Raw genomic sequence first — 21,949 nt, 5'->3', positions numbered from 1 at the left:
GTTCTATTTATATGTCTCTGTATATAGTATATAAAAACTATTCGGTTCTGTACTTTTCCCCACGTGTCACGGTATCTAGGTAAACCCCCAGCGGCCCGAGCCGCTTCAGTGCGGCCCCCGCGCTCTCCTGCATCTCTTCAGTCCAACCTCTGTAAGACTCCGCCCCCAACCTCCCCCCCCCCCATCTGACAGCTCGTCAGTCATATAAGTTCCTGCTTTCGCTCAGTTTGGTTGTTTCATATCTTTTTTAACCATTTGAGAAAACAGGCTGCCTCCTGCACTGAGCGGCTGGGTGAAAGAGGTAAGAGACCGATCATCTACAATGCTGATCGTAAAACAAAATAATAATAATTGGGCGGTGGGGGGCAATGGGCATGCCTTTGGTTATTTAAGCAGGTCGTGGTTTGATCCTGTTCTAGGAGGGTAGCATATTGAATGAGCATTATCTGCCAAATTCCCTCCCTCATTTTGCTTTACACAATAGCTTTCTCAAGACGGAACCCATATGCTCTCACCCCTTTAGCCCCAGAGCGATTCCTGTTTGGGATAACAGAAGTTAGAGATGGACATAATTTAGAAGAGCTGTCACTCAGACAGAGGGTGCATTAAGCTAGCATTACAGTTGACCATGGGCATTTAGTCAGAATGTTGCATAAAATGAATTCAGTTGCAGCAGGTCTGACTGAGGGCGGGGGCGTGCTGTTGAAAAGAAAGTTACAGAATTTCTTGTTTTTTAAATGATACATTCTAAAAGTAGCCTGGCTGGCGTGAATGATCCTACATTTTCCCGTCTCTCTCTCCCCACCCCCCATCTCTAATTTCTGTGATTCTAGGAGAACAAGGATTACTGCAGCACTTGTAATTAAGCAAATATACATATTCTTCTCTCTCTCTCTAGAAAAGTGTATGTGTATATGTGTGGAGAGAGAGAAGTGTGAGTGTGTGTGTATATACACTTTTCAATCCTTAAATTACTGTAACCCTGTCCCTGGCTGGTAGGAGATCACACATTTCGATCTTCGGCCCCTATTCTCCTTGTCTGCTTTCCAGCAGCAGCCCACGAGTCTTGCAAGACACAGATTTTTCTGACTATACTATTATTTTGGAAAGGGAGGAAAAATAAAAGTTTGGGGTGGATTCCATCAAGTTACATCCCCCCCCCGTCATTTTCTTTTTAAAATTATTTTTCTTTAATGTCTAAGCCAAGCCATCTGGGCAGCTCTGGGTTAAAACGTGCGCCTGGCCTCGCTCAGTGGTCTAACAGGAAGCAGCTGGGCTTGCTACCACTCTTCCTGACTCTGGGAATGCTGGCTCTGGAATACACCTGTGCTCATCGCTACTGGGAGCCCGGGTCTATGCCAAGAGCCTGCTGGCATTGCAGGCCCTGGTTGACTTCAATGGGAGCCGGAGAGGGCGTCATGATCCCTGTCCCTTAACTCCGGGCTCCGGACGGAACCCAATTCACTCTCTTTTCGCAGATGTTACTATGAGGCTTTTACTGTTGGGTCCCTAACGGGGAAGTGGAGGTGGAACCGCTCCGTGCTCTGCCCAGCGATCTCTCCGACGGCTGAAATAGTCTCTAGCGCTATGAGATCAGGATGACCTTTTCCGCTCTCTGTCCCGGAGTCGGTCGGTCAGACCCACCCCCACCAGCTGCGTGGAAATGATTTTCACTAGAACAATGTAGTGATGGAAAAGTCCCTGGCTCAGCAGCAGCGGTGCACTAGTGGGTGGGTGCAAATACCAAAAACTTGGCCCCTGAGTAGAAATCATAAGGGAAACTGCAAAGCTAGGGAGCGCCACACACACTTACAGCTACACAGAGTGTCTGTGTGCGTCTTTGTGTGTGAAAATGCATCACACGTACATTTCCCCCGTCCACTCATAACTCGTGAGAATTGCCTTCATTTAGGATCTTTTCAATCTATATCCAATTTTAGATCTGTTCAGAACGTGTCTGTGGACAGACATCTTGCATGTGTGTCTCTTCAGATTGTTACACACTTTTAGATAAATGACAGCAGCTTACTTGTATGAGGGATAGCTTAATGTCTGCTCAGTCTGTATCAACTGTTAGCTATAAGGATTGGTATAATCTTGTACTGCTCGTTAATGTTATAGTTACACACATGTAGAATATATTATGTCCTCCGGGTATGGTTTTGAAATATATCTTCTTGTGCGGACTTGTGAATTAGCATCATATGTATGCATACACCGTGTGTGTGTGCGTGCGCGCATGCATATATACACACACGCACTCTTAGAGATCATAGGCGCTGTTTATGACTATTTGTGGTTGAGGTTTTCAAAGCAGTGCCGGGGGGTTAGTATTTACATATGAACACAGGTGTATACATGAACACATGCCCAGCTATACTCTCAGTATCTGTTTCAGAAACACACACATATGGGCGCGGGAGGAGCAGGTAGAGATAAATACAGCGCCTGTCGCTGTCTCTCCCCGTGCCCTGGAGCGTATCAGCTCTGAATGGCAGGGCCTGGCCGCCTCACCCCGCCGGGAAGAGGCTCTTGTTGGGCCCCCTGGCTGCTGGGCATCTGGGAGAGGAACTTTCTCTCCTTCCCCTCCCAGGCTCAAGCCCGGGCACAAAGTTAAGCAGCCCGGCCCAGCCCACGCCGCAGGCTGCAGCTGGCGGGTCCGCGAACTCCGGCGCGTGGTGTTTAACAGCGGGCGCCGCTCTCCCCCCTTGCCCCCCGGGCGTGTGCAGCGAGCAGCGGGTGCGTGGCATGAACCTGGAGAGCAGCGAGTGCGGGATGAGCTCGGTGAGCTGCGGCAACGGGAAGCTCCGCCAGTGGCTGATTGACCAGATCGACAGCGGCAAGTACCCAGGCCTGGTATGGGAGAACGACGAGAAGAGCATCTTCCGCATCCCCTGGAAACACGCCGGCAAGCAGGACTACAACCGCGAGGAGGATGCCGCCCTCTTCAAGGTAGGGGGCGGCCAAGGGCCACTCACTCGCCCTCTGGGCGTTCTCTGGCCGTCCTGCAGCCCCGACCCCCCCGGCCGGTGGGAGACAGGAGGGATCGAGTCCTTAGCAAGAAGCGGGGGTGGTGGGTTATCTCCCCTTGGCAGGACGTGGCTCTGAACACCAACCCGAGCCGAGCCAGCCGCTGGGGGTTCCTGCTCTCCGGGTCCGATCTCCTTCAGCCAGGACTCACCGAGGCTCCCCAGCCCGCACCGTTGAAGCCAATGGAAATTTTGCCATTGACTTCAGCGGGAGCTGGGTCAGGGCAGGCGTGGGTCTGTCTTTTTCAAGCGCATTGGTTGCTGGCTGTTGCCTAGAGCGAGGCAGTGCAGTTTCTCCCGGAATTAATGCAGTTAATTGCTTTCCACAGCCAGCCCTCTCGGTTTTGCTTTTGTTTTATTTGAACGACAGGGTTGCCAGCGTCCATATGGAACACTTCCCCCTCCTTCCTTCTCCAACTGTAATGTTAAACAGTTGTATGGTTAAAGAACATTTATTTCTGCACCCACTCTGTCACTTTTCTTCTTTCTCTTACTATTTTATCTTGCCTTCAATACTGTTCTTATTACCTTACCAAGAAACCACCTGGCATATACTTTAGCATAAACCAATAGGGAATAAATTCTCTGCTCAAGGGCTATTTCAGCTTTTGTGATTGTATACCTATAGCTTGATTTTTTTCTCTTTCTTTTTGAACATTTGAAACGTTTTCAGGCTTGGGCTCTTTTTAAAGGAAAGTTCAGAGAGGGCATTGATAAACCAGATCCTCCAACTTGGAAGACAAGGCTACGGTGTGCTTTGAACAAGAGCAATGACTTTGAAGAACTGGTTGAGAGAAGCCAGCTGGATATTTCTGATCCGTATAAAGTGTACAGAATAGTGCCAGAAGGAGCTAAAAAAGGTAGGCCATCTTAGGTTTTACATACATTTAAAGTCTCATTTTCCAGTGTGCAAAAACTGAAGAGATGTAAGTCACTGGTGTCTCATATAACCATACAGTCACTCATATCAGACTTGGTAGCAATCAATACAATAAATAAGATGTGCAGTACTCAAGTACATCTTCTTTGGATAAATTTCCCTTTAACTTACATTGCCTGAAAAAGAATGGTGGGAGTCTGAATCATAGCATTTGAAAAAATATTAGTTTGTTGGAGGTACAAGCATGCAGTATGTAAATTACTGGAGGGCTTCATCTTGGGTGTACAGCCTCTATTTCAGTTTTAAATAAATGATGCCTGTCTTAAGCAACCACTCAAGAGACAGGCAAAAATAAGTTTGCTTAATGGAAGTGGACTTCAAATAAAGGTGGAGCAGGCCTGAACTCATTATGAGCCAGATTGTGCCTGACTACTTCAAGGGTGAGCAAGGTTAAAGGAGTGCATTAGCCTTCCTAGTCTTCTTTGCCTCTGCATAGCAGTCAAGTATGGTCACAGTCCTGGCACTCCCCTGTGCCCCTATTTTCCTAGAAGCCCAGACCCTCAAGACACCCCAAAAAGGGCACACAGCAGGTAGGGCCATCAGTCATCCCTTGTATGCACTGGCCATCAGAGCTGGATGGGCACATAAAGGAAATATCCCTTGAAGGGATGTGAGCAGCAGGTGCTCTTTCTTTATGCACTGGGAAGCTCTGGGAGACAGAATTACTCCCAAAGGTCTCTCTGCATCACTCCCACTATAGGTCAGTATGTATAAAGCACAATCAAACCCTGTGTGTTAGGGGATGGTGTAGAGTGGTCTCTTAAGAGAGGAGATTGCTTATTAAGGATGCTCCCTAGTACAAGTTCCTTTGCAGTAGATCATTTTCAGGTTTCTTTAAGATACAGTTAGTAACCATGTTTTTATCCTCATCATGTATGTAGGAGCAAAACAACTCAGCCTAGAGGATCAACAGATAATGATGAACCATCCGTACACAATGACTTCTCCTTACACTTCACTACAGGCTCAGGTACAGTATCAGCCATGTGTTATTTTTTGGCTTGTTTGTTGGGTGCCTATTGAGCTAATTTTTGCAGGACCGTATTATAGTACAAGTCTTTCTATTCTAGTATACCACCATTTAGTTCTGCTTGGAAAAAATACTTTTTTATAAGAAACTGAGAAATCTATAAGCAATGATTTCATCATGTGAAACCACAGGGCAGCTGATCCAGCTGGGATTTTTTAAAATGTGAATTACAGCTCTGTTTTGTTAGATTTTTTTTGGTAAAAATGGATGTATTGCCCTAGTATTTCTGGTGCCAGAAATTGAACATATGATGAAACATAGATATTCTGCAGTAATGTTTTGCAACAGTGCTCCAGTTGCCTATTATAATTTTGTCATGTTTATAGTTTACACTAATGGTGACATTCAGCTCATTTGAAAGCCTCCTCTGTTTGGCAAAATATCATCCAGGTGGTCTGTGTGATACTTTGATCTACAAGAGATATGCGAGAACAAATAGCAAAAGGACTCATGCAGAACTAAGGAAACTTTATAATCTAGAAACATAGATTATTATTAGGGTTGGAAGGGACCTCAGGAGATCATCTAGTCCAACTCCCTTCTCAGAGCAGGACCGATCCCCAAATGGCCCCCTCAAGCATTGGACTCTCAGCCCTGGGTTTAGCTGGCCAATGCTCAAACCACTGAGCTATCCCTCCCCCATAATATGGGAGATTATGTGAAAGGTAGCATCAATTCTGATTACAGCTAAATAAAACAATGTCTCATTAAACTGAACAGGTGTCAAACTACATGGTACCTCATGAACGTAGCTGGAGAGATTTTGCCCCTGAGCAGCCACATCCTGACATCCCCTACCAATGCCCAAGTGTTCCTTTTGCAGCTCGCAGTCACCATTGGCAAGGTCCTGCTTGTGAAAATGGTAAGAACATCTCCCTGGAGGTCAATTGTTTGCTAATCTAAAGAGACAATATGTGACCACCATAGAAGGACCACAGATTTCATATTTGTTATTCATGGCTTCGGTGGCATAAGTATTGAAGGATTGATTTTCAGAAGTTCTGAGCATCCTTCAGTGACAGCTGCAGGTGATCAGCACCTCTGACTATCATCTATATTGACACTTGTTTTATTTTATTTTATTTGTTTTACTGTAGTGCCTAGGAGGCTTAGTCATCATCATAGCATCTCATATTGCCAACCCCAAGCATTCAAAAATTGAGTCAGCCTGCCCAATGATTTATAAATGACTATGTATAGATAATTTTTTATTTGCCTTCTGATTTTTGAGTCTCTATGGTTCACATTTTTCTCCACAATCATGTAAGTTAGAAACTTACTCCCCCCACCCCTTAAAGGAAAGCTGAGATTCTCACATAATCATAGCATACTAAGTATCGTTAGAGTTGGCAACACTGAATCTGAGCACCTGAAAAACATGCAAAGTAGGGAAGTCTTTATCTTATGTGGGGAGCTGAGGTACGCAGAGATTAAGTGACTTGTTCCATGGTGACACAGGAGGTCTGTGGAAGAGCTAGAAATTGAGCCCGGATTTCCTGAGTTGCAGTCTATTGCGTATTCACATGATCATCCATTGTGCCATGTATGGCTGCAGGCTCAGACTCTCAAGGGATATATGCTCATTTCAGTACGCATGGATTTGCTTCATAAGTACAGCTCCCCACACAGCCATATGAGAATAATCTTGCAAAAAATAGAAATCCTTAGTCCAAGATGAGATGAGGAAGGAATATTTAAAGTGCACAGGGTATGAGAACTACAAAATGCAGTCCTTTAATGGTTTAAGTGCAATGAAATAAACTTCTGTTTACACTTGTCTACTGACAACTGAACACTCTACATTTAGACAAGTGAGCTATTTAGTTGAAATTTTATAAAATTCTGCCCTGATTTACACCCCATGCAACAGTTACTTCAACGGGGTAGTGAATGTAGGTTTTGGTCCTTATGCTCTGTTGAACTTATGCTGAATAGAAATACTAATTTGGAAATGAAAAGTGTCATAAACTCTTGGATACCATGGTAAAGACTGCTCTAGAAAATGCCAAGATAGAGAATAAAAGAAATATGGCATTTTCTAATACTAGAAAGAAGACCATAACTGTAATTTTTCTTTGGAAAATTTCTCTCTTCCCCTTTTTCTGTTGATTACCTGATAGAATCTTAGCATATACATATTTAAAAAAATCACAGATATTTTTGCTTTGTTTTTTGTTAGTAACCATGAACATTATGTCATGCTTTAGTAAGAATATTGCTTTTCCTGGTTTCAATTTCATTCCCTCAACTCCCAGTCTTATGCTTATCATTAAGGCGGTTCTTTAAAAAGTCAGTGCTCCAAAGCATTATTTCCCCACCATTTGTATCTTCATGGGTCATTTAGGGCTTGATCCTGTGTTTCTTGAGGTCAGTGGGCATTCTGAAGACACAAGAAATGCAGGGTCTTCTATCTCTGTGGCTTAAAAGAAAACGAATAAATCCCCAATGCAGCAAAGCATTTAAATCCGTGCATAATGGGTTAATGGGATGTGAGCATATGATTAAAATTAAGCACATGCTTAAGTGTTTTTTGTATAGGGATGTATGTAAACAAATTCTCAAGTGTTTTCCTGTCTCAAGGTCCAAGTGCTGCATTAAGCTTGTATCAGAGAATTGGGCAATAGTGGCTTACTCACTGGATTGTCTTGTTTGTCAACAGTCACTCACAGATACCCTTGGCATAGATTAAAAAGTGAAGTAGCTTTGAGAAGAGTCAGATCTGTGTATGGGAAAGAGTAGTGTATCTTACCTGTGTCATAGATATAGTGTTTATGATATAAAGCCCTTTGAAGTCAATGCTAAGATTCCTGTTGACTTCAAAGGACTTTGGACAAATGTTGTTGCATTTTAGTTTGCCTCAGTATTATCTCACTCACAGGAAGGGATAGCTTGGGAAATGACTAATGTTGGCTGTAATATTAAAACTCTAATACTCTACTGCAGGAGAATCTCTTTTCCATACAATTACCTTCTTTCTTTAACACAATTAAAGACATAATGACTTTGAATATTTGAGTTGTCTTTGATAAAACTCCTTAAGATCTGTGAGAATGAATGGATTATTTTTCATCAGCTTCCAAGATCACCATTATCTAGTTAAAATGCAGATTATTTCTATGGGAGAATAATATGCACTGGTATGGTTAGGTAAAAGAACAGCATTTAAAAGATCCAAATAAGAAAAATCTAGGTAACATTTTGAGTGGATAAAATGTTTTGGTCGAGGGGAAGGTTCTGGAGCTCAGAAACTGTCATGTGCATAGCTGGGAACTGTTGTTGGGTTTTAGATAGCTAGATATCATTTGACTTTTTTTTGTGAAAACAGGTTGTCAGGTGACTGGAACCTTTTATGCTTGTGCACCATCTGAGTCACAGACTCCTGGGATCCCAATAGAGCCAAGCATAAGGTCTGGTGAAGCTCTTGCACTATCAGGTAAGTCTATAACACCAGGTTTTCATGGTGAACCATCCAGGAGGCTCTCGTTATAACTTTCCAAGTAAATGTTTGCTCACTGTTTATAGGGACTTCTTTTGTGAGTGAAAGTGACATTTCCTTTCCAAGTGAGTTCTGTGCATGTACACTTAGGCCTCAGTTCAGCAAGATTTTTAAACACATGTGGAACTTTAAGCACTTGAGTTGTCTTCACTGAAATCTGTAACTCAGATTAAGATCAATGGGATCGTTCATGTGCTGAAAGTTATACACGCTTAAGTACTTTGCTCTTTCAAGCAAATTTCAAGCAAATTCTTGGTTGCTCCTCAGTGAGGCATCAGATAGGACAACTGCTGATGGGGGAAGCAGATTTTTCTTTAGCTCACCACAAAGCCGCATTGCTTTGGATTCAGAGGCCTAGAGGTTTTTTTTGTTGTTTTTTGTTTACCTGGACTGTATCCTTTCTGAAAAATACTATTCCTTTGTTCAACATTTTGTCCTATGGATACTTTTCTGTCATCTCTGTTGACTGCATCAGGATTTGCAGCATTTATTTATCCTTGATAAAATAAAACCTCTCAGTACTTTGGTGATGGCACTTTCACTCTCTGAAAAGAAACCTGTTCAGCCAGCTTTGCAGTCATTCAGACTGAAGGGTTTTATTTATTTATTTATTTTATTCCTTATGTGGAAATGTAGGAGCTAGTTTGGTTTTTAAACTAACAATGGAAATTATATGGAGAAATTGATAATGCAACTAAGGGGAAAGACTTGGCTGGCAAATGACAGAGTTAAGCACACACCTAAGTGCCCTTCCTGAGCAGGGCTGCTGTCCCAAATAGGTCTATTTGCACTGCCCTGCACCAGGATCGAGCCCTTAACAATCACTCTCCTGTGTCGAGTGACCACTTTAAAACTCAGCCTAACATTTCAAATATAATTTTGTCTGCGTTTCAGCCAAAGACCACTTCTACCGGGCAACTGATTGCATTTTTGCAAGTCTTGTGAGTAGTTGCTTAACAGGGTTATTATACAACATCTTGAGAGAAACATAGCTATTTTCTGATGTATCTAAGAGAACATACTGAGACTGAGCTTTAATTCCAATTAAACCTGTGAAGTACAAACACTTTTTTCCCCACTAATGAAAATATGCAGCTTACCAGGCATTAATATCTAGCATATTTTCCACTATCTGCATCACAGGCTATTCAGTTCTCTCCCCAGGGGCCTCTACTGGTAGAAGCTGGTGTTGGAGTTTGTGCTTCCATAGTTCATTATTTCAATTCAATCTATGTTTTTCCCTAAATCAGGGCTAAATTCTGAGAGATGCTGAGTATTAGAAATGATAGGTGCATAGTACCTTGCAAGATCTGGCCCATTGGCCTTAATAGTACTGTGATATAATGCAAAATACTCACAATATTGAACAGCAGTAATTTTTTTTCTGAAATATACTTGCAGACTGTCGACTACACATCTGTCTATATTACCGCGAAATACTGGTGAAAGAGATGACGACTTCAAGTCCTGAAGGCTGTAGAATATCTCATGCCCAAAATTATGAGGTCAGCAGCTTGGATCAAGTTATCTTCCCCTATCCAGAAGATAATGGCCAGAGGAAAAACATAGAAAAATTACTGAGCCACTTGGAACGAGGAGTAATACTCTGGATGGCACCTGATGGGCTTTATGCTAAGAGACTTTGTCAAAGCAGGATCTACTGGGATGGACCTCTGGCATTATGCAGTGACAGGCCAAATAAACTGGAAAGGGAGCAGACCTGCAAACTTTTTGATACTCAGCAATTTTTAGCAGGTAATTTTCAATTTAGATTGCATGTTGTCTATATAAATGCCACCAAATCACTGTCATTGTGGTTCCAGATGGGCACTATTAAAGGGCTCTTTGCACTAAATTACTCCCACCAAAGTGGTTGGGAGACACAGGTGCTCAGCTTCACTCTTGATGTGGCCCTATAGGTAGGTGTTAGAAGAGCACATCCTAGGAATAGTGTTTTATTTGTATATTTCCATGATTAGTTCTGCTTTTGATACCCTTATGTGGCTCCCATTGAAAATAATGGGAACTACTCATACTCAATTGAGTACAAGGTAAGGCCTGTTTCACTTTATACCGAGTGGGAGGAGCCCAACAAAATAGTCCTTTTTATGACTGGATAGTAGATGGGACCACATTCTGATTTTGGATCCAGTGGTGTAAATCTTGAGTAATTCCATTGCCTTCAGTTGATTTACTCCAGACTTATGCTGGCACATGTCTGAAATCTGACCCAGAGTATTTAAACATCAGCAAGTATGACTCCCATCAGATATTTTTTTAAATCTGTGTTTTGGTGTGTGTGTGTGTGTGTGTGTCTATATTTAAACAAATGCACTGGAAAATATTTGTGGAGTAAATTTATAAACTCTGACTTTCAACAATCATCCTATAAACTAATGGCATAGGGCAAGATGGTAACTTGCCCAACACACCTGCAAAAGTGAGTCAGATATTTGAAGGTATGCCCTCAACCCCCTGTGCTGGTTATTTGTATTGTGGGTAGCAGAATGGAGGGGAAAACAGCCTCCCAGGGATACTCGTGCTCTGGGAAGGGGGTGGATGTAGTCTTGGCTCCAGTTTCCAAGATGCTGACCAGCACTTCTGAGCTAACACAGAGAGATGAGCAACCTGCTCCAGGGAAAGAGGTGGACACAGGTTATTTCTTTTCTCCTGGAGTAAGGGGAGAAACAGAGCAGAACAATTATATGCTGCCCCTTACTAGGGCTTGTGGCAGAGCTACAGTTGAGATCTTAAGTTTTAGAGTGGCATGGTCTCCCCTCTGTGCAGGACACCTTACTGCCTTTCAAATATATTTGTATAAGTTACAGTTTCGTAGAAAAATAATGCAATGCTTTAAAAAAATACCCCAAATGAGCCACTGCCTTTAAAATACTTCATTTTCCAGGCTTTGATGTGTCATCCTAGCAGAATTATCAAGCATCATATGCATTTAAACACGCATCTGAAGAGGATATGAAAATTGACAGTTAAAAAGGGGAATTTGAGCTGAATTTATGGAGTTACAACTTCTATTGTATGCTAATTGTAAGATGTATCGTTATGCCTGCAATCATGTGCTTGGAAGTCCCTTTTCCTTTTTCAGATGCCACTTTAAATTTAATCTGGCTCTTCCAAACCATTCACAGGATATGTGGCAGTATTTTTTTAGAAGCCTATTCCCAAAGGTTAACTTAAGCACAGTTTTCTAAGCTATGTGTGTGCAAATAAATGTGCAAACACATGCACAATTGCATGCTTAATTTGTGTGTAGTTATCACAATAGTATGTGCAAATTGGGGTGTAACATGTGCAGCTAGCCAGGTAACTTCTTAAGTGACTATTTTGCCATGCACATACCATAGCTACACATTAATTTTGGTTAGTGAGCTCTCAAGTTAAGTGCACATTTGGGTGTGGACAGTCAGAAAATCAGACTCTTAGGGAATGGAAACACTCAGGAGTTCTGCTAAGAGATGCATGTCCCAAAGAATTCACAGAAGGAAGATGCAGAACCAGGGCTGTGGCCTTTAATTGATACGGCTGCATCTTGGTGCAGGGATATGTCCATATGGGACTCACTGAAAGACTGGGCTTTGTGATTCTGACATATAGTACAGAGTTGACCAGATTCTAATGTCTGGGTTACTTATGGAGAGATCTGAGTGATGACTTTAGCAAACCAGGAGAGGGAGAGAATATGGAGAAGGCTCAAAGACTGGAATAGGAGAAGGGTATGAAGGAGTGTTAAGGAGGCTGGCATGGGTGGAGAGTAGGCAGTTGGAGCTAGAATAGAAGGGAATGAGACCTGATTTGGAGAGGTGTGTGAAAACCTGGCAGTTGAAGTCTGAATTTGAGCCAGGAGATGAGAGGGAGTCAGTGGAACTGGTTGAAGAGTGAAGTGACATGCTCAGAGCAGTGAGAGGACTTCAATTACATGTTTTCATGTGTCTGGAATAGCTGGGATTCTCTGACTCTCTTTCATATTGAAGATCATTCTTACTACTGAAACCCTTCATGGGCCAACTCCCTTCTCTATCCCATCTCTTCCCTGGGCTATTATGCTGCAAAACTTGGAGAATCACTGGGGCTGAGAGCTTGTCTACACTTACTGGGGAATTGATGCGTGATGCATCGGTGGTTGATTTAGTGGGTCTAGTGAAGACCTGCTAAATCTGCCACAGATTGCTCTCCCGTCGACTCCTGTACTCTACCTGAACGAGAAGTGCAAGGGGGATTGATGGGGAAACGGTCCATGGGGACCCCATGGTAAGTAGATCTAAGTACGTCGACTTCAGCTAAATTATTCACATAGCTGAAGTTGCATAACTTAGATCGATCTCCTCCCGTAGTGTAGACAAGGCCTGAGTAAAATTCTGTGACAGAGGAGGGGTAGGAATGGCTTTCTTTCCTAAGTAGTAACACTGGGACTAATTAATCAGGAGTTGCACTGAACCCAGACTGCTCCTTGCCCTCTCCTGGGACACCTAAGTGAATGCAGTGTTGGATGATCATACCGAAGAACTGAAAGTCTCCCCCTCTGCTCCTAGCAGGTTGTGAGTGTTTTTAGGGCTTGTTGGAAATAGAGAGAGAACATTACCTACTTTTTTTGTTACAAATAGAGTACAGTTTTATTTGCATTAATTATTAATTTATCATAAATCATTATAATTTATTATTCAGTAGAACCTAGAGGTCTCAACTGAGACTAGAACCCCGTTGTGCTGGGCACTACATTTACACAGAGTAAGAAACAGTCCCTGCCCCAAAGAGCAATGTATTTTAACCCAAGTGGAGCCCTCTTGTAAACATCTCCCCCATACAGGGAATAATTTGCCTAATAATATAAATACGTATATATTTGAGAGGCAGTATTGCCTAGTGACTAGAGCACTGGACTGGAATTCAGGAGACCTAGGTTCTATTCCTGACTCTGCCACTGTCCTGCTGAGTGACCTTGCAAAAGTTACTTCCCCTCTCTATGCCTCAGTATCCGCATCTGTGGAATGGGGATAATGATACTGATGTCCTTGGTAAAGCGCTTGGAACTCTATTGATTAAATGTGCTGTATAAGAGCTGTATGGTATTGTTGTTACTGTTTATTAGACTTGATGACTATAACCAAATTTGCACTTTGCAACCTTTTGAGATTTCCATTGTATTGTATTATAAACTAACATTTTTGATGATGTTATGTTGTGCCTAAAGAATTCTCGGTGCTTTACAGAGCAATAGAAGGGATGGAATCCTGGCCCTATTAAAGACAATGGCAAGACTCCCATTGACTTCAGTGTGGCCAGGATTTCACCTGAAGTGCCTTCTCTACAGAGTTTGCAGTATAAAAATAGACATGACCAACAAGTGACAGCAGCAGAGAGGGCAAAAAAGGATGAGGGGGGCAATGAAAAGTCACAGCTGTCGCTGTATTTGAGCCTGGCCCTTTTCAAAGGGTCTGTCCACACTGCAATCTGAGATGTGATTGCAGCTTGTGGAGTCAGACCCACACTGGCTTTCCCTGTGCTAAAATGGCTAAAAATAACAACATTGATGTGGTAGTGGGGGCTCCAGTGTGGACCCCAGGGACCTGTGTACATTGCTAGCCCACACAGCCTCATTCAGACTGTTATTTTTAGCTCTGCTAGCGCGACTATGTCTACCTGCGCTGATTGCAATGTAAACAGACCCTTAGAAAGGGCTGACATGAGATCTCTGGGACCCTGGCTCCTGTACTAGAAGCGAAAGGCAAACCATTCTGAAAATATGTGATCTGACTGAATTACCTTCCTGTGGATTCATGACCTGGGGTTGGGGGAGGGTGGTGGACAGTGTACAGACACTAACATGGTTCTGTTTGGGCTTCCTCTTGCTTCCACTGAAGCCATTGTCTTAAGTGGGAGCAAGATCAAACCCTTACAAAGGTGTACCAGCTGCATTGCAAGTTAGTCCTGAGATTCGCCATCTACTTTCCAATGAACAGTCCATTTTCTGATGTTCAGTCATCACAAGTAGTGGGCACAGCAGTGTAGTTTGAAGTCAAAGTGTAAACACTTTTGTTACTTAAACTGCTCTCAGTTCTACTTTTGAGGGTGACAGGCCCTCCTGCAGCATCTCAGAACCATTGTTTTTGAAAGAAGGCGTGCAATGTGACTTACTGAAATGTATGCGTGGATAGGAGAAATGTAAACAGCAAAAGTTCAAAAGTCATGAAGAATGTCTCAGAAGTTTCTCCTGTTAAGCCAAAAACAAATATGAATCTAAGGAAATCCCAATTGCTGTTTATATGCAATTACTCAAAATGCAATACAAATAGAATAATTGGAGTCTCTTAGCTCTTGCGAGGGGAGAAAGTTTTCAGCGATTTGTCCCTTGTTTTCTCTCCCTGATCTGTAGCAAAGTCTCCAAGATCACTTTTCTATGCTGGTATCTTTCCTTTCTCCCAGACTCGCTTTCCCTTTGCTAGACCCTGTCATCACTTTTGCCAGTTGTCCAACAGAACCTCTTCATTGCTCCTATAGTCTGCTGTTCTGCTCCAAGGTTCTTCATTACTAACTCTGGAACTCAGCCATTGATGGTGAGGATTTTCTGAACATATCTTTTGTGTCTTCAGAGCTGCAAGCTTTTGCCCACCATGGACGTCCATTGCCTAGATTCCAGGTTGCTCTGTGTTTTGGAGAGGAATTTCCAGACCCACAAAGACAGAGGAAGCTAATTACAGCCCACGTAAGTATGATTTATTTAATTTCTTAGTTTAAAATGAAGGGTATGTGAATCTGCCAGGCAGTCCTCTCTGCTGCTCATCAGTAAGCTGTGAGGGAGGCAGTATATCCTAGTGGATAGGGCACTGGGTTGGGAGACCTGGGTTCACTTCCCTGCTCTGCCATTAGCCCGCTGGCAAGTCATGTCCTGCCCTGTGCCTCAGTTTCCCCATTTTAAAAATGGGGATAGGAAGACTGACCTTCTTTGTAAAGTGCTTTGTGATCTACTGATGAAAGCACTGTAGAGGAGTGATTATGACTATTAGCTAAATGGAACAGCTTGGATAGTGTCAGCCATGTGACACTAGTAAGCAGGGCCTTGCACAGAATATGGTTGCCAAAGCTGGTGCATAATTGTGGATTCTTTTAAAATTGCCACATAAGTGTGCTGCAGCATCTAAGCTTTCTCAGAGGTACCCTCTCCCCTTTCACCCCTCCTAGCCTCTGGTGCCTGCACCACAAAATGCCATAGCAGACTGAGGCAGGCTTTACTGCTTAGGTTACTCTTGCTTCACCTCTTGGCAGTAAACTTCATAACACCGGGCCTTGACTATTCTGCCTACTTTTACATTCATCTCCCTGCAGTAGTGCAGCTGCACCAGTGGAAGCAATAGTGGAAGCTGGGATCAGCCGCTTTCCAAAAACCGAGCTCCACAATGGAAATGTACCCATGGTCTCCCTGCCCATGCTAGAGGCAGGGTTTAGTTTATTGCCATTATCTCCAAGGTGGGAGAATATTGGTGTTTAATTTTGTAAGTCATCCAGATGCTAAGGTGATAGGCCATAGATTTTTGTAATAAAATAATTACCTTCCCTTTACTACTTATGTGACTTCCTTACCACTATCTGCCTGCAACGCATTGCCCTGTGGTTCCCCTGGGTGGAGGATTACAGCTTTCAAGTTCAGTTTGCTGTCCTACCCAGACATCCTCTGTTTGAATGCATGTTCCCACAGTCAGGTTAGCCTTTTCTCCCGTTCAGAGATCCTCTAACTCTAACACATGCTCCCCAACACAGATATCAGTCCTGAATCTTTAGATTGCTGGGGAGTATCAGGCCAGAAATTATTTGAGCAAATATCAGGGATATCATTGGACCTCAAGCCTCCTCATTCCCTACTTAGGCCCCCAACAGTACAAATTCTCTCCACCATCCATAACACCTCCCACTTCCCAACCACTCCCTCTCCCCTCCCATCTGCTTTCCAAATTCCTGGTCTCCCTTCAAAGTACCCTTTCCCCACAGCCCTCCTCTCCTCAAACATATTCTCTCCCCTGTCCACAAAGACTCTCCTCTGAGCCTGTGCCCACTGCCCCCCGCCATACCTCTCAGTGAGTTTGTTCTCTCCTCCAGCGTTCTGCCTTATTCCTGAACCTCATTATGCTGGCTGGCAGCTCAATCTCTTCTCTGGAATTGGCTCAGCCTCTGCCTTGGGTCCCCCTGTTCTGAACTTGGAGCTGGTGGAGGATGGGGAGGGCGGGAACTGAGCAGGCTCCATAGCGCACTCAGTCGCACCCAGCAGAAGCCCTGAACAGCGCCTAGCAGCAGGCGGCTACACCTGTAGCTGCCTCCCTCCTGTCCAGCTGACTAGTCCAACAGCTGATAAGGGGAAGTGGAGAGAGATTGCTGAATTGCTGCAGCAGCATCTGCCTCAAACTCCTGTCCCTTCCTCCATTGCCAATGTCAGCTGAAAGCTAGGGAGGACATGTTCTTCTCCCTGCCACCCACACACCTTTCCTCCATAAAATGATGTCTATGCAGGGATGTGTCTAAATGTTTAGAGGATCTTGGATCTTTTCTCAGAACATATTTGTTCCCCATTTATAAGTCTCAAGTTTTTATATCCTAGGTGTGAAAGTTAAGTATTTAACTAAGGCACTGTGGAAAGCCGGGGACCCTTGGGGCTAGTGAGACAATAGAAACGAGTAGAGCCTCTCAAACATTGCCCAAAAGCTTGGCCATATTAAACCAGTGCAGTGCTGAACAGATAACATTAGGGATGAATGGACATACAATAATATTTAAATTTAGAAACATTCGACTTGGACTCAGAATAAAGGATAGATTTTTAAAGTTAAGCATGTGAAACTGGGCCTGCATTTGGCCGTGCCTAATTTAGCCATGGAAATATGTGCACACGCAAATCAGGCATCACATGCACATGTGGACTAGCTGACAGGGTACTCTTGCAAACGCATGCTTTACGCAACGGATATTTGTTGGCAAAAACTGCAGCTAGCTCTAAAAATCTGGAGTTGAAGTAAAGGCAGAGCTCAATGAGAACAGAGTGCATTTTCTTTCAATTTTGGTATGTGGAACTGTTTTATTTTGCCTTGTTTTTAACATCTTTTTACTGATGAGTAAATAGCTAATATGAACGATATGGCACATGCTATCGCACTTCAATAATATTTTTATCTGTTGTTAAGGTTGAGCCAATGTTTGCAAGGCAGCTGTATTACTTTGCTCAGCAAAACAGTGGACATTTTCTGAGAGGCTATGATTTACCAGAACATGTCACTAGTCCAGAGGATTACCACAGATCTATTCGCCATTCCTCCATTCAAGAATAATCTCCTCAGAAGGGGTGTGTTTAAGGCTTTGTAAAGATGATGCATATTGGAAGAAAAGAGCTGGAGCACATTTTGGGGATACAAATCACAGCTGGATTTATTCAGGAAAACATAGTCCCAGAGACTGGAAAATGAACAACAGTATTGTACAATAGAAACGATGAGGCTTCAACATTTGGATGGTACATTTCACATAGATTCTGCGGTTGCTGGGGATCACTGTGAAAACTGACAAAATGTTTGATATGTTTACATTGTTTAAACATTCTCCATGGTTTGAGGATGACTTCTTGCTGAAGACTTAAATTCAGAGTTTACAGTGTTATGATATTTGCAGAGCTATTTATTTGTGATTACAAATCTCAGGGCAGGGAAATATATTTGCAGTATTCCCAGCATGAAACTGTAGCTACTGTGGCAAAGATGGCACACAAGTGGCCTAGGCTTCCATAAATGTTATGTTGTGAATAGCTACATATGTAAGTGGTTAAGAATTTAGATTGTTAAGCATGGTAAACTTTTTATGCCTATATTCTTCTATGAAAGTTTCAGTGTGTATTTTTTTAAAAAATCCAATCCTAATGAGATATATATTTTTAATGCCTGACATTTCTCTTCAAAGTGCATTTTGTCGTTATCACTGCTGTTAGTGGATTGATACTCATAACAACACTTAGAAGAGTTCTCTAGATGGTATATTTGGAGTAGTACATTGTGAAGGGTGGTCATTTAACATTGCAGAGTCAGCAGGCAACTGATGCTTCTCTCTAACAATCTCTAGATCTGGGAGTTTTTGCTGTCTGTGTTGCAGGTGGGACCATTGTCTTGAATTCTAGACCCTAGAATAAAACAGGTTTTTGAGAAAATAACTGCAATCTTTTATACTTATTCTGTCATATATGATTCTTGTTTGGTGGTCATGCTCATTGGCATGTAACATGAAATAGATTTCCAAGGTACATTTGTACAGATTTGGTAAATATTCACAGAAAGAGTCGTTGACTTACACAAGGTCAAATTCTGCTCTTGGCTGTGCAGCTACAGCTCCCTTCTTTGTGTGCAGAAGTCAGTGGGAGCCAGGTGTCCAAAGAAGAGCAGACTTTGGCCCATAGTATTAGTAGAGCTGGGAATATCTATCCTAACTTTTGTTTTAAAAAGTTAAAAAACAAAAAAAAGTATAACTTCAGGAGATTTACAGCTTTTAATGCTGGGGTGTTGATTATTTGCTTGCATATGCAAGTAAACTTGGGACGCCTTTGTATGGCAAAGAGAGAGAGAGATTTGTCAATACTGGTGTGTGCGTATATATAACTGAAATTCTACAGTCTGTTATGCAGGAGGTCAGACTAGATGATCATAATGGTCTGTTCTGGCCTTAAAAATCTGTGAATTTATATTTCTCATGCCAGAAAGATCCTCTCCATGGTTAGAAATACACTTTGCATAAATTTCTAGCTAGAACAAAATTGTATATGGTCTGACAGCAGACTCACATTCTAGGGAACTTTAATTTATACATCTTAAAGATGCATACTATTTTGGGATATAATATCCCCTCTTTTCTCCCCTCCCGTAAGGCCAGTTTATCAGTTCATTATGTTTTAATGTTCTTCCTTACTTGAAATATCTTTCCTGACTTATGTGTTCTAAGGGGAATACTCAAGCTCATAGACATTCAAATCTCTGCATTAGTCAGCCTCCAAACCTTTTTAATTTGCACACTTCTATGTATATTTTAGTCCAGTGAACCATGCAGCACTTCACTTGAAATCAACGGGACTTTTGTGTGCAGGACTGCCGAAATGAACTGATACACCGTAATGGATGTGGGTTTAACTTTTCCTAATAGTCATTGCTTCACTTGCTGAGTGTCTCACCACATGTCTCAGAATCAAGTCCTGGACCTCACCAGTTCAGTTTGGTAGATCAGATGTGTTGTTTTCTGGGGTGGGGTTAGTTCTTAAGAGCCTAATCCTGCATTGCCATCTCAAGCAAGAGGCCCAGTTAAGTCAGTGGGAGGTTTGTTTATGTAAAGGTTGCAGGAACAGACCACAAGAAAGGAAGTCTGAAATATGAAAACATTCAGTGTTAGTTCCCTTAGCAAAGCATCGAAAGATATGTATTTTTTTCCTTTGCTGAACTGTAGACATTGTAGGGAATAAAAATAATTGAGGGCCACATTCTGCTATTGGATGCCTGGAGCTCCCATTGACTTCAGAATTTGGACCTTGGTGTCTTCTATGGCTTATGTGAAATCCTGATTCTTAAAATCGAGGCATAGTGGTATCTGTTTTCAGTGTCACTGCACATTGGAAAGATATTGAACTATTTGTCCAGTTCATCAAGTTTGACTTGGAATATGCTATTTTCAGGATGATATTACTAAATTCCTTAGGGAAAACACAAGAGGTTGTAAGTTAGTTATGTTGGCCCTTGACCCCGCTCCCATGGAAATCAATAGTGAAAGGCCCACTGATCTTCAGTGAGAACCAGATGATGCCTTATGGGAGCAAAGAATGGCACAGACTGTTAAGTGATCAGTTTTAATCCTTCTGGAATGTGAGGGGAGTTTCACATTCTTCCATCAAGAGTATAAAGATCACAGCTTCATAAGCTTCTATGTTTTAGAATAAAGGCTACAGAAACACTGAAAGTTTGTAGATTCATTTATAAATTACATGTATTTTTTGCTGGTAGATATTTTAGGATAGGTTAGTGTCATGTAAGTCTAAAAGCCAATTGTGTTGAACTACTTGTTGTTTTGGAATGTGGTACCTTCCAGGAAAGCAGGGAATTGCAAGTATAGAATGAGGCAGCTTCTCAAAATGTGTTCCAGGTTTTACCCATTATAGCCCTGGAGAGAAGAACTTTCTAAACTTACACTGATTTTACCAACCCCTTGGTAATGATGGCCAGCATTTCACAGGTTCATTGCATACAACTAGTATTGCTGTTAATGGTACTGCCCCGATTCAGCTAAGCACGTAAGCTCTTACTTTGAGCATGTGCTTAAGTCCATTCCTACTCAGCAAAGCATGTGCATGCATGCATGCCGAATTCTAGTGCTTTGCTGAACTGGGGCCTAAAGCTTGAGGTACTGGGGTGTGTGTGTGTGTGTGTGAGAGAGAGAGAGAAGAGGAGTTGGGATAGGACCAAAGGGAGATGATCAAATTAAACAATAGGAACTGTCCTAGTAGAGTAGCAACAGCATGTGCCATTGTACTCAGTAACCCAAAGCAAGAGGAGAGTCTGCAAACTGTGCAAAAGATCTACTAAGCCTTTCAGGGAAGGGAAACTAGCCATCTCTTTGTGTTGCATCTTCTACCATCCAAAGTCAGAGGTATATTGAGCTTGGCTTTGGATGGAGCTTTTAATTATACTCCCCTCAGAAGTACAGTGTAAAGTTAGCAGCTGTTGAAGAAGAAGGGATAAAAAAAAAAAGCAGCATCCAATAAGAAGTTGCATGTGATATCTAGTAGGACTGTCTGTAAATTCTGACCTAATTATGAGTACCCTATTTATAGTGTAGGAAAGCCTCCAGGTGAAAATGTATTTTACACAATCAAAAAGCCAGAAACATCTATTATTGAAAGAGCAATGAATATGTAGAATGGTACCATGAATTGCATTGTAAATTGATTTTTAAAGACTGTATTTGACTTATGTGACAACATGCTATTGTTCCAAATAACTAATGGATAAATAAAGTGGGGAAAACCCCCCTAAACATTCTCTTTGATTAAATGTTTTTACCCTGTCACTAATGTGAGAGCATTTGAATTACTTCCTACTTCTGTTAAATTCTGTTAATAGCTTCTGAAGTCTACTTCCTTCCTGGTAGGATTTCAGTGGTATTATATCTCAAATGTTTTACTCCTAGCAAGATTGATGACAAAGATTGATCTGTGTTTTAAATGGAGTCCACTGTAATTTGTCAATATTGTAATCTCATTCTGATATCAACATTGCTACAACTGTCTGTGAGCTTTTGTAAGAGCTTCATGTCCAAATCCCACAAACGATTTGCTTTCTTTAAAAATTGGCTTTGTCTCACTTTGTGAAGCGGTTCAGTCTACTGTTAAAAGCTCATTAACAGTTGTGGGGATGTAGGTTAACCAGAAATGAGAA

General features: G+C 42.3%; 1 protein-coding gene across 1 annotated transcript; it reads left to right on the top strand.

The window, feature by feature from the left end:
• The first annotated feature begins 215 nt into the window (after positions 1 to 215).
• Positions 216 to 21,581, top strand: IRF4 (interferon regulatory factor 4). The gene is made up of 9 exons (XM_050940099.1): positions 216 to 301; positions 2,730 to 2,952; positions 3,703 to 3,889; positions 4,851 to 4,939; positions 5,720 to 5,861; positions 8,325 to 8,432; positions 9,897 to 10,250; positions 15,101 to 15,213; positions 17,678 to 21,581. Exons 2-9 carry the CDS (start codon positions 2,749 to 2,751, stop codon positions 17,819 to 17,821), a joined length of 1,341 nt encoding a protein of 446 aa, XP_050796056.1. The 5' UTR covers positions 216 to 301; positions 2,730 to 2,748; the 3' UTR covers positions 17,822 to 21,581.
• The last annotated feature ends 368 nt before the right edge of the window (positions 21,582 to 21,949 follow it).

The sequence above is a fragment of the Gopherus flavomarginatus genome, chromosome 2, assembly GCF_025201925.1.
Source record: "Gopherus flavomarginatus isolate rGopFla2 chromosome 2, rGopFla2.mat.asm, whole genome shotgun sequence".
NCBI lineage: Eukaryota > Metazoa > Chordata > Testudines > Testudinidae > Gopherus > Gopherus flavomarginatus.
This window is presented reverse-complemented; position numbering and strand designations above follow the sequence as displayed.

Bases quoted from the DNA above. Each gene is read 5' to 3' on its own strand.
- IRF4 (XM_050940099.1), top strand. From the start codon at position 2,749: ATGAACCTGGAGAGCAGCGAGTGCGGGATGAGCTCGGTGAGCTGCGGC. The intron at 2,953-3,702 runs GTAGGGGGCGGC...AAACGTTTTCAG, and splicing joins AGGATGCCGCCCTCTTCAAG to GCTTGGGCTCTTTTTAAAGG. The intron at 10,251-15,100 runs GTAATTTTCAAT...TTGTGTCTTCAG, and splicing joins TACTCAGCAATTTTTAGCAG to AGCTGCAAGCTTTTGCCCAC.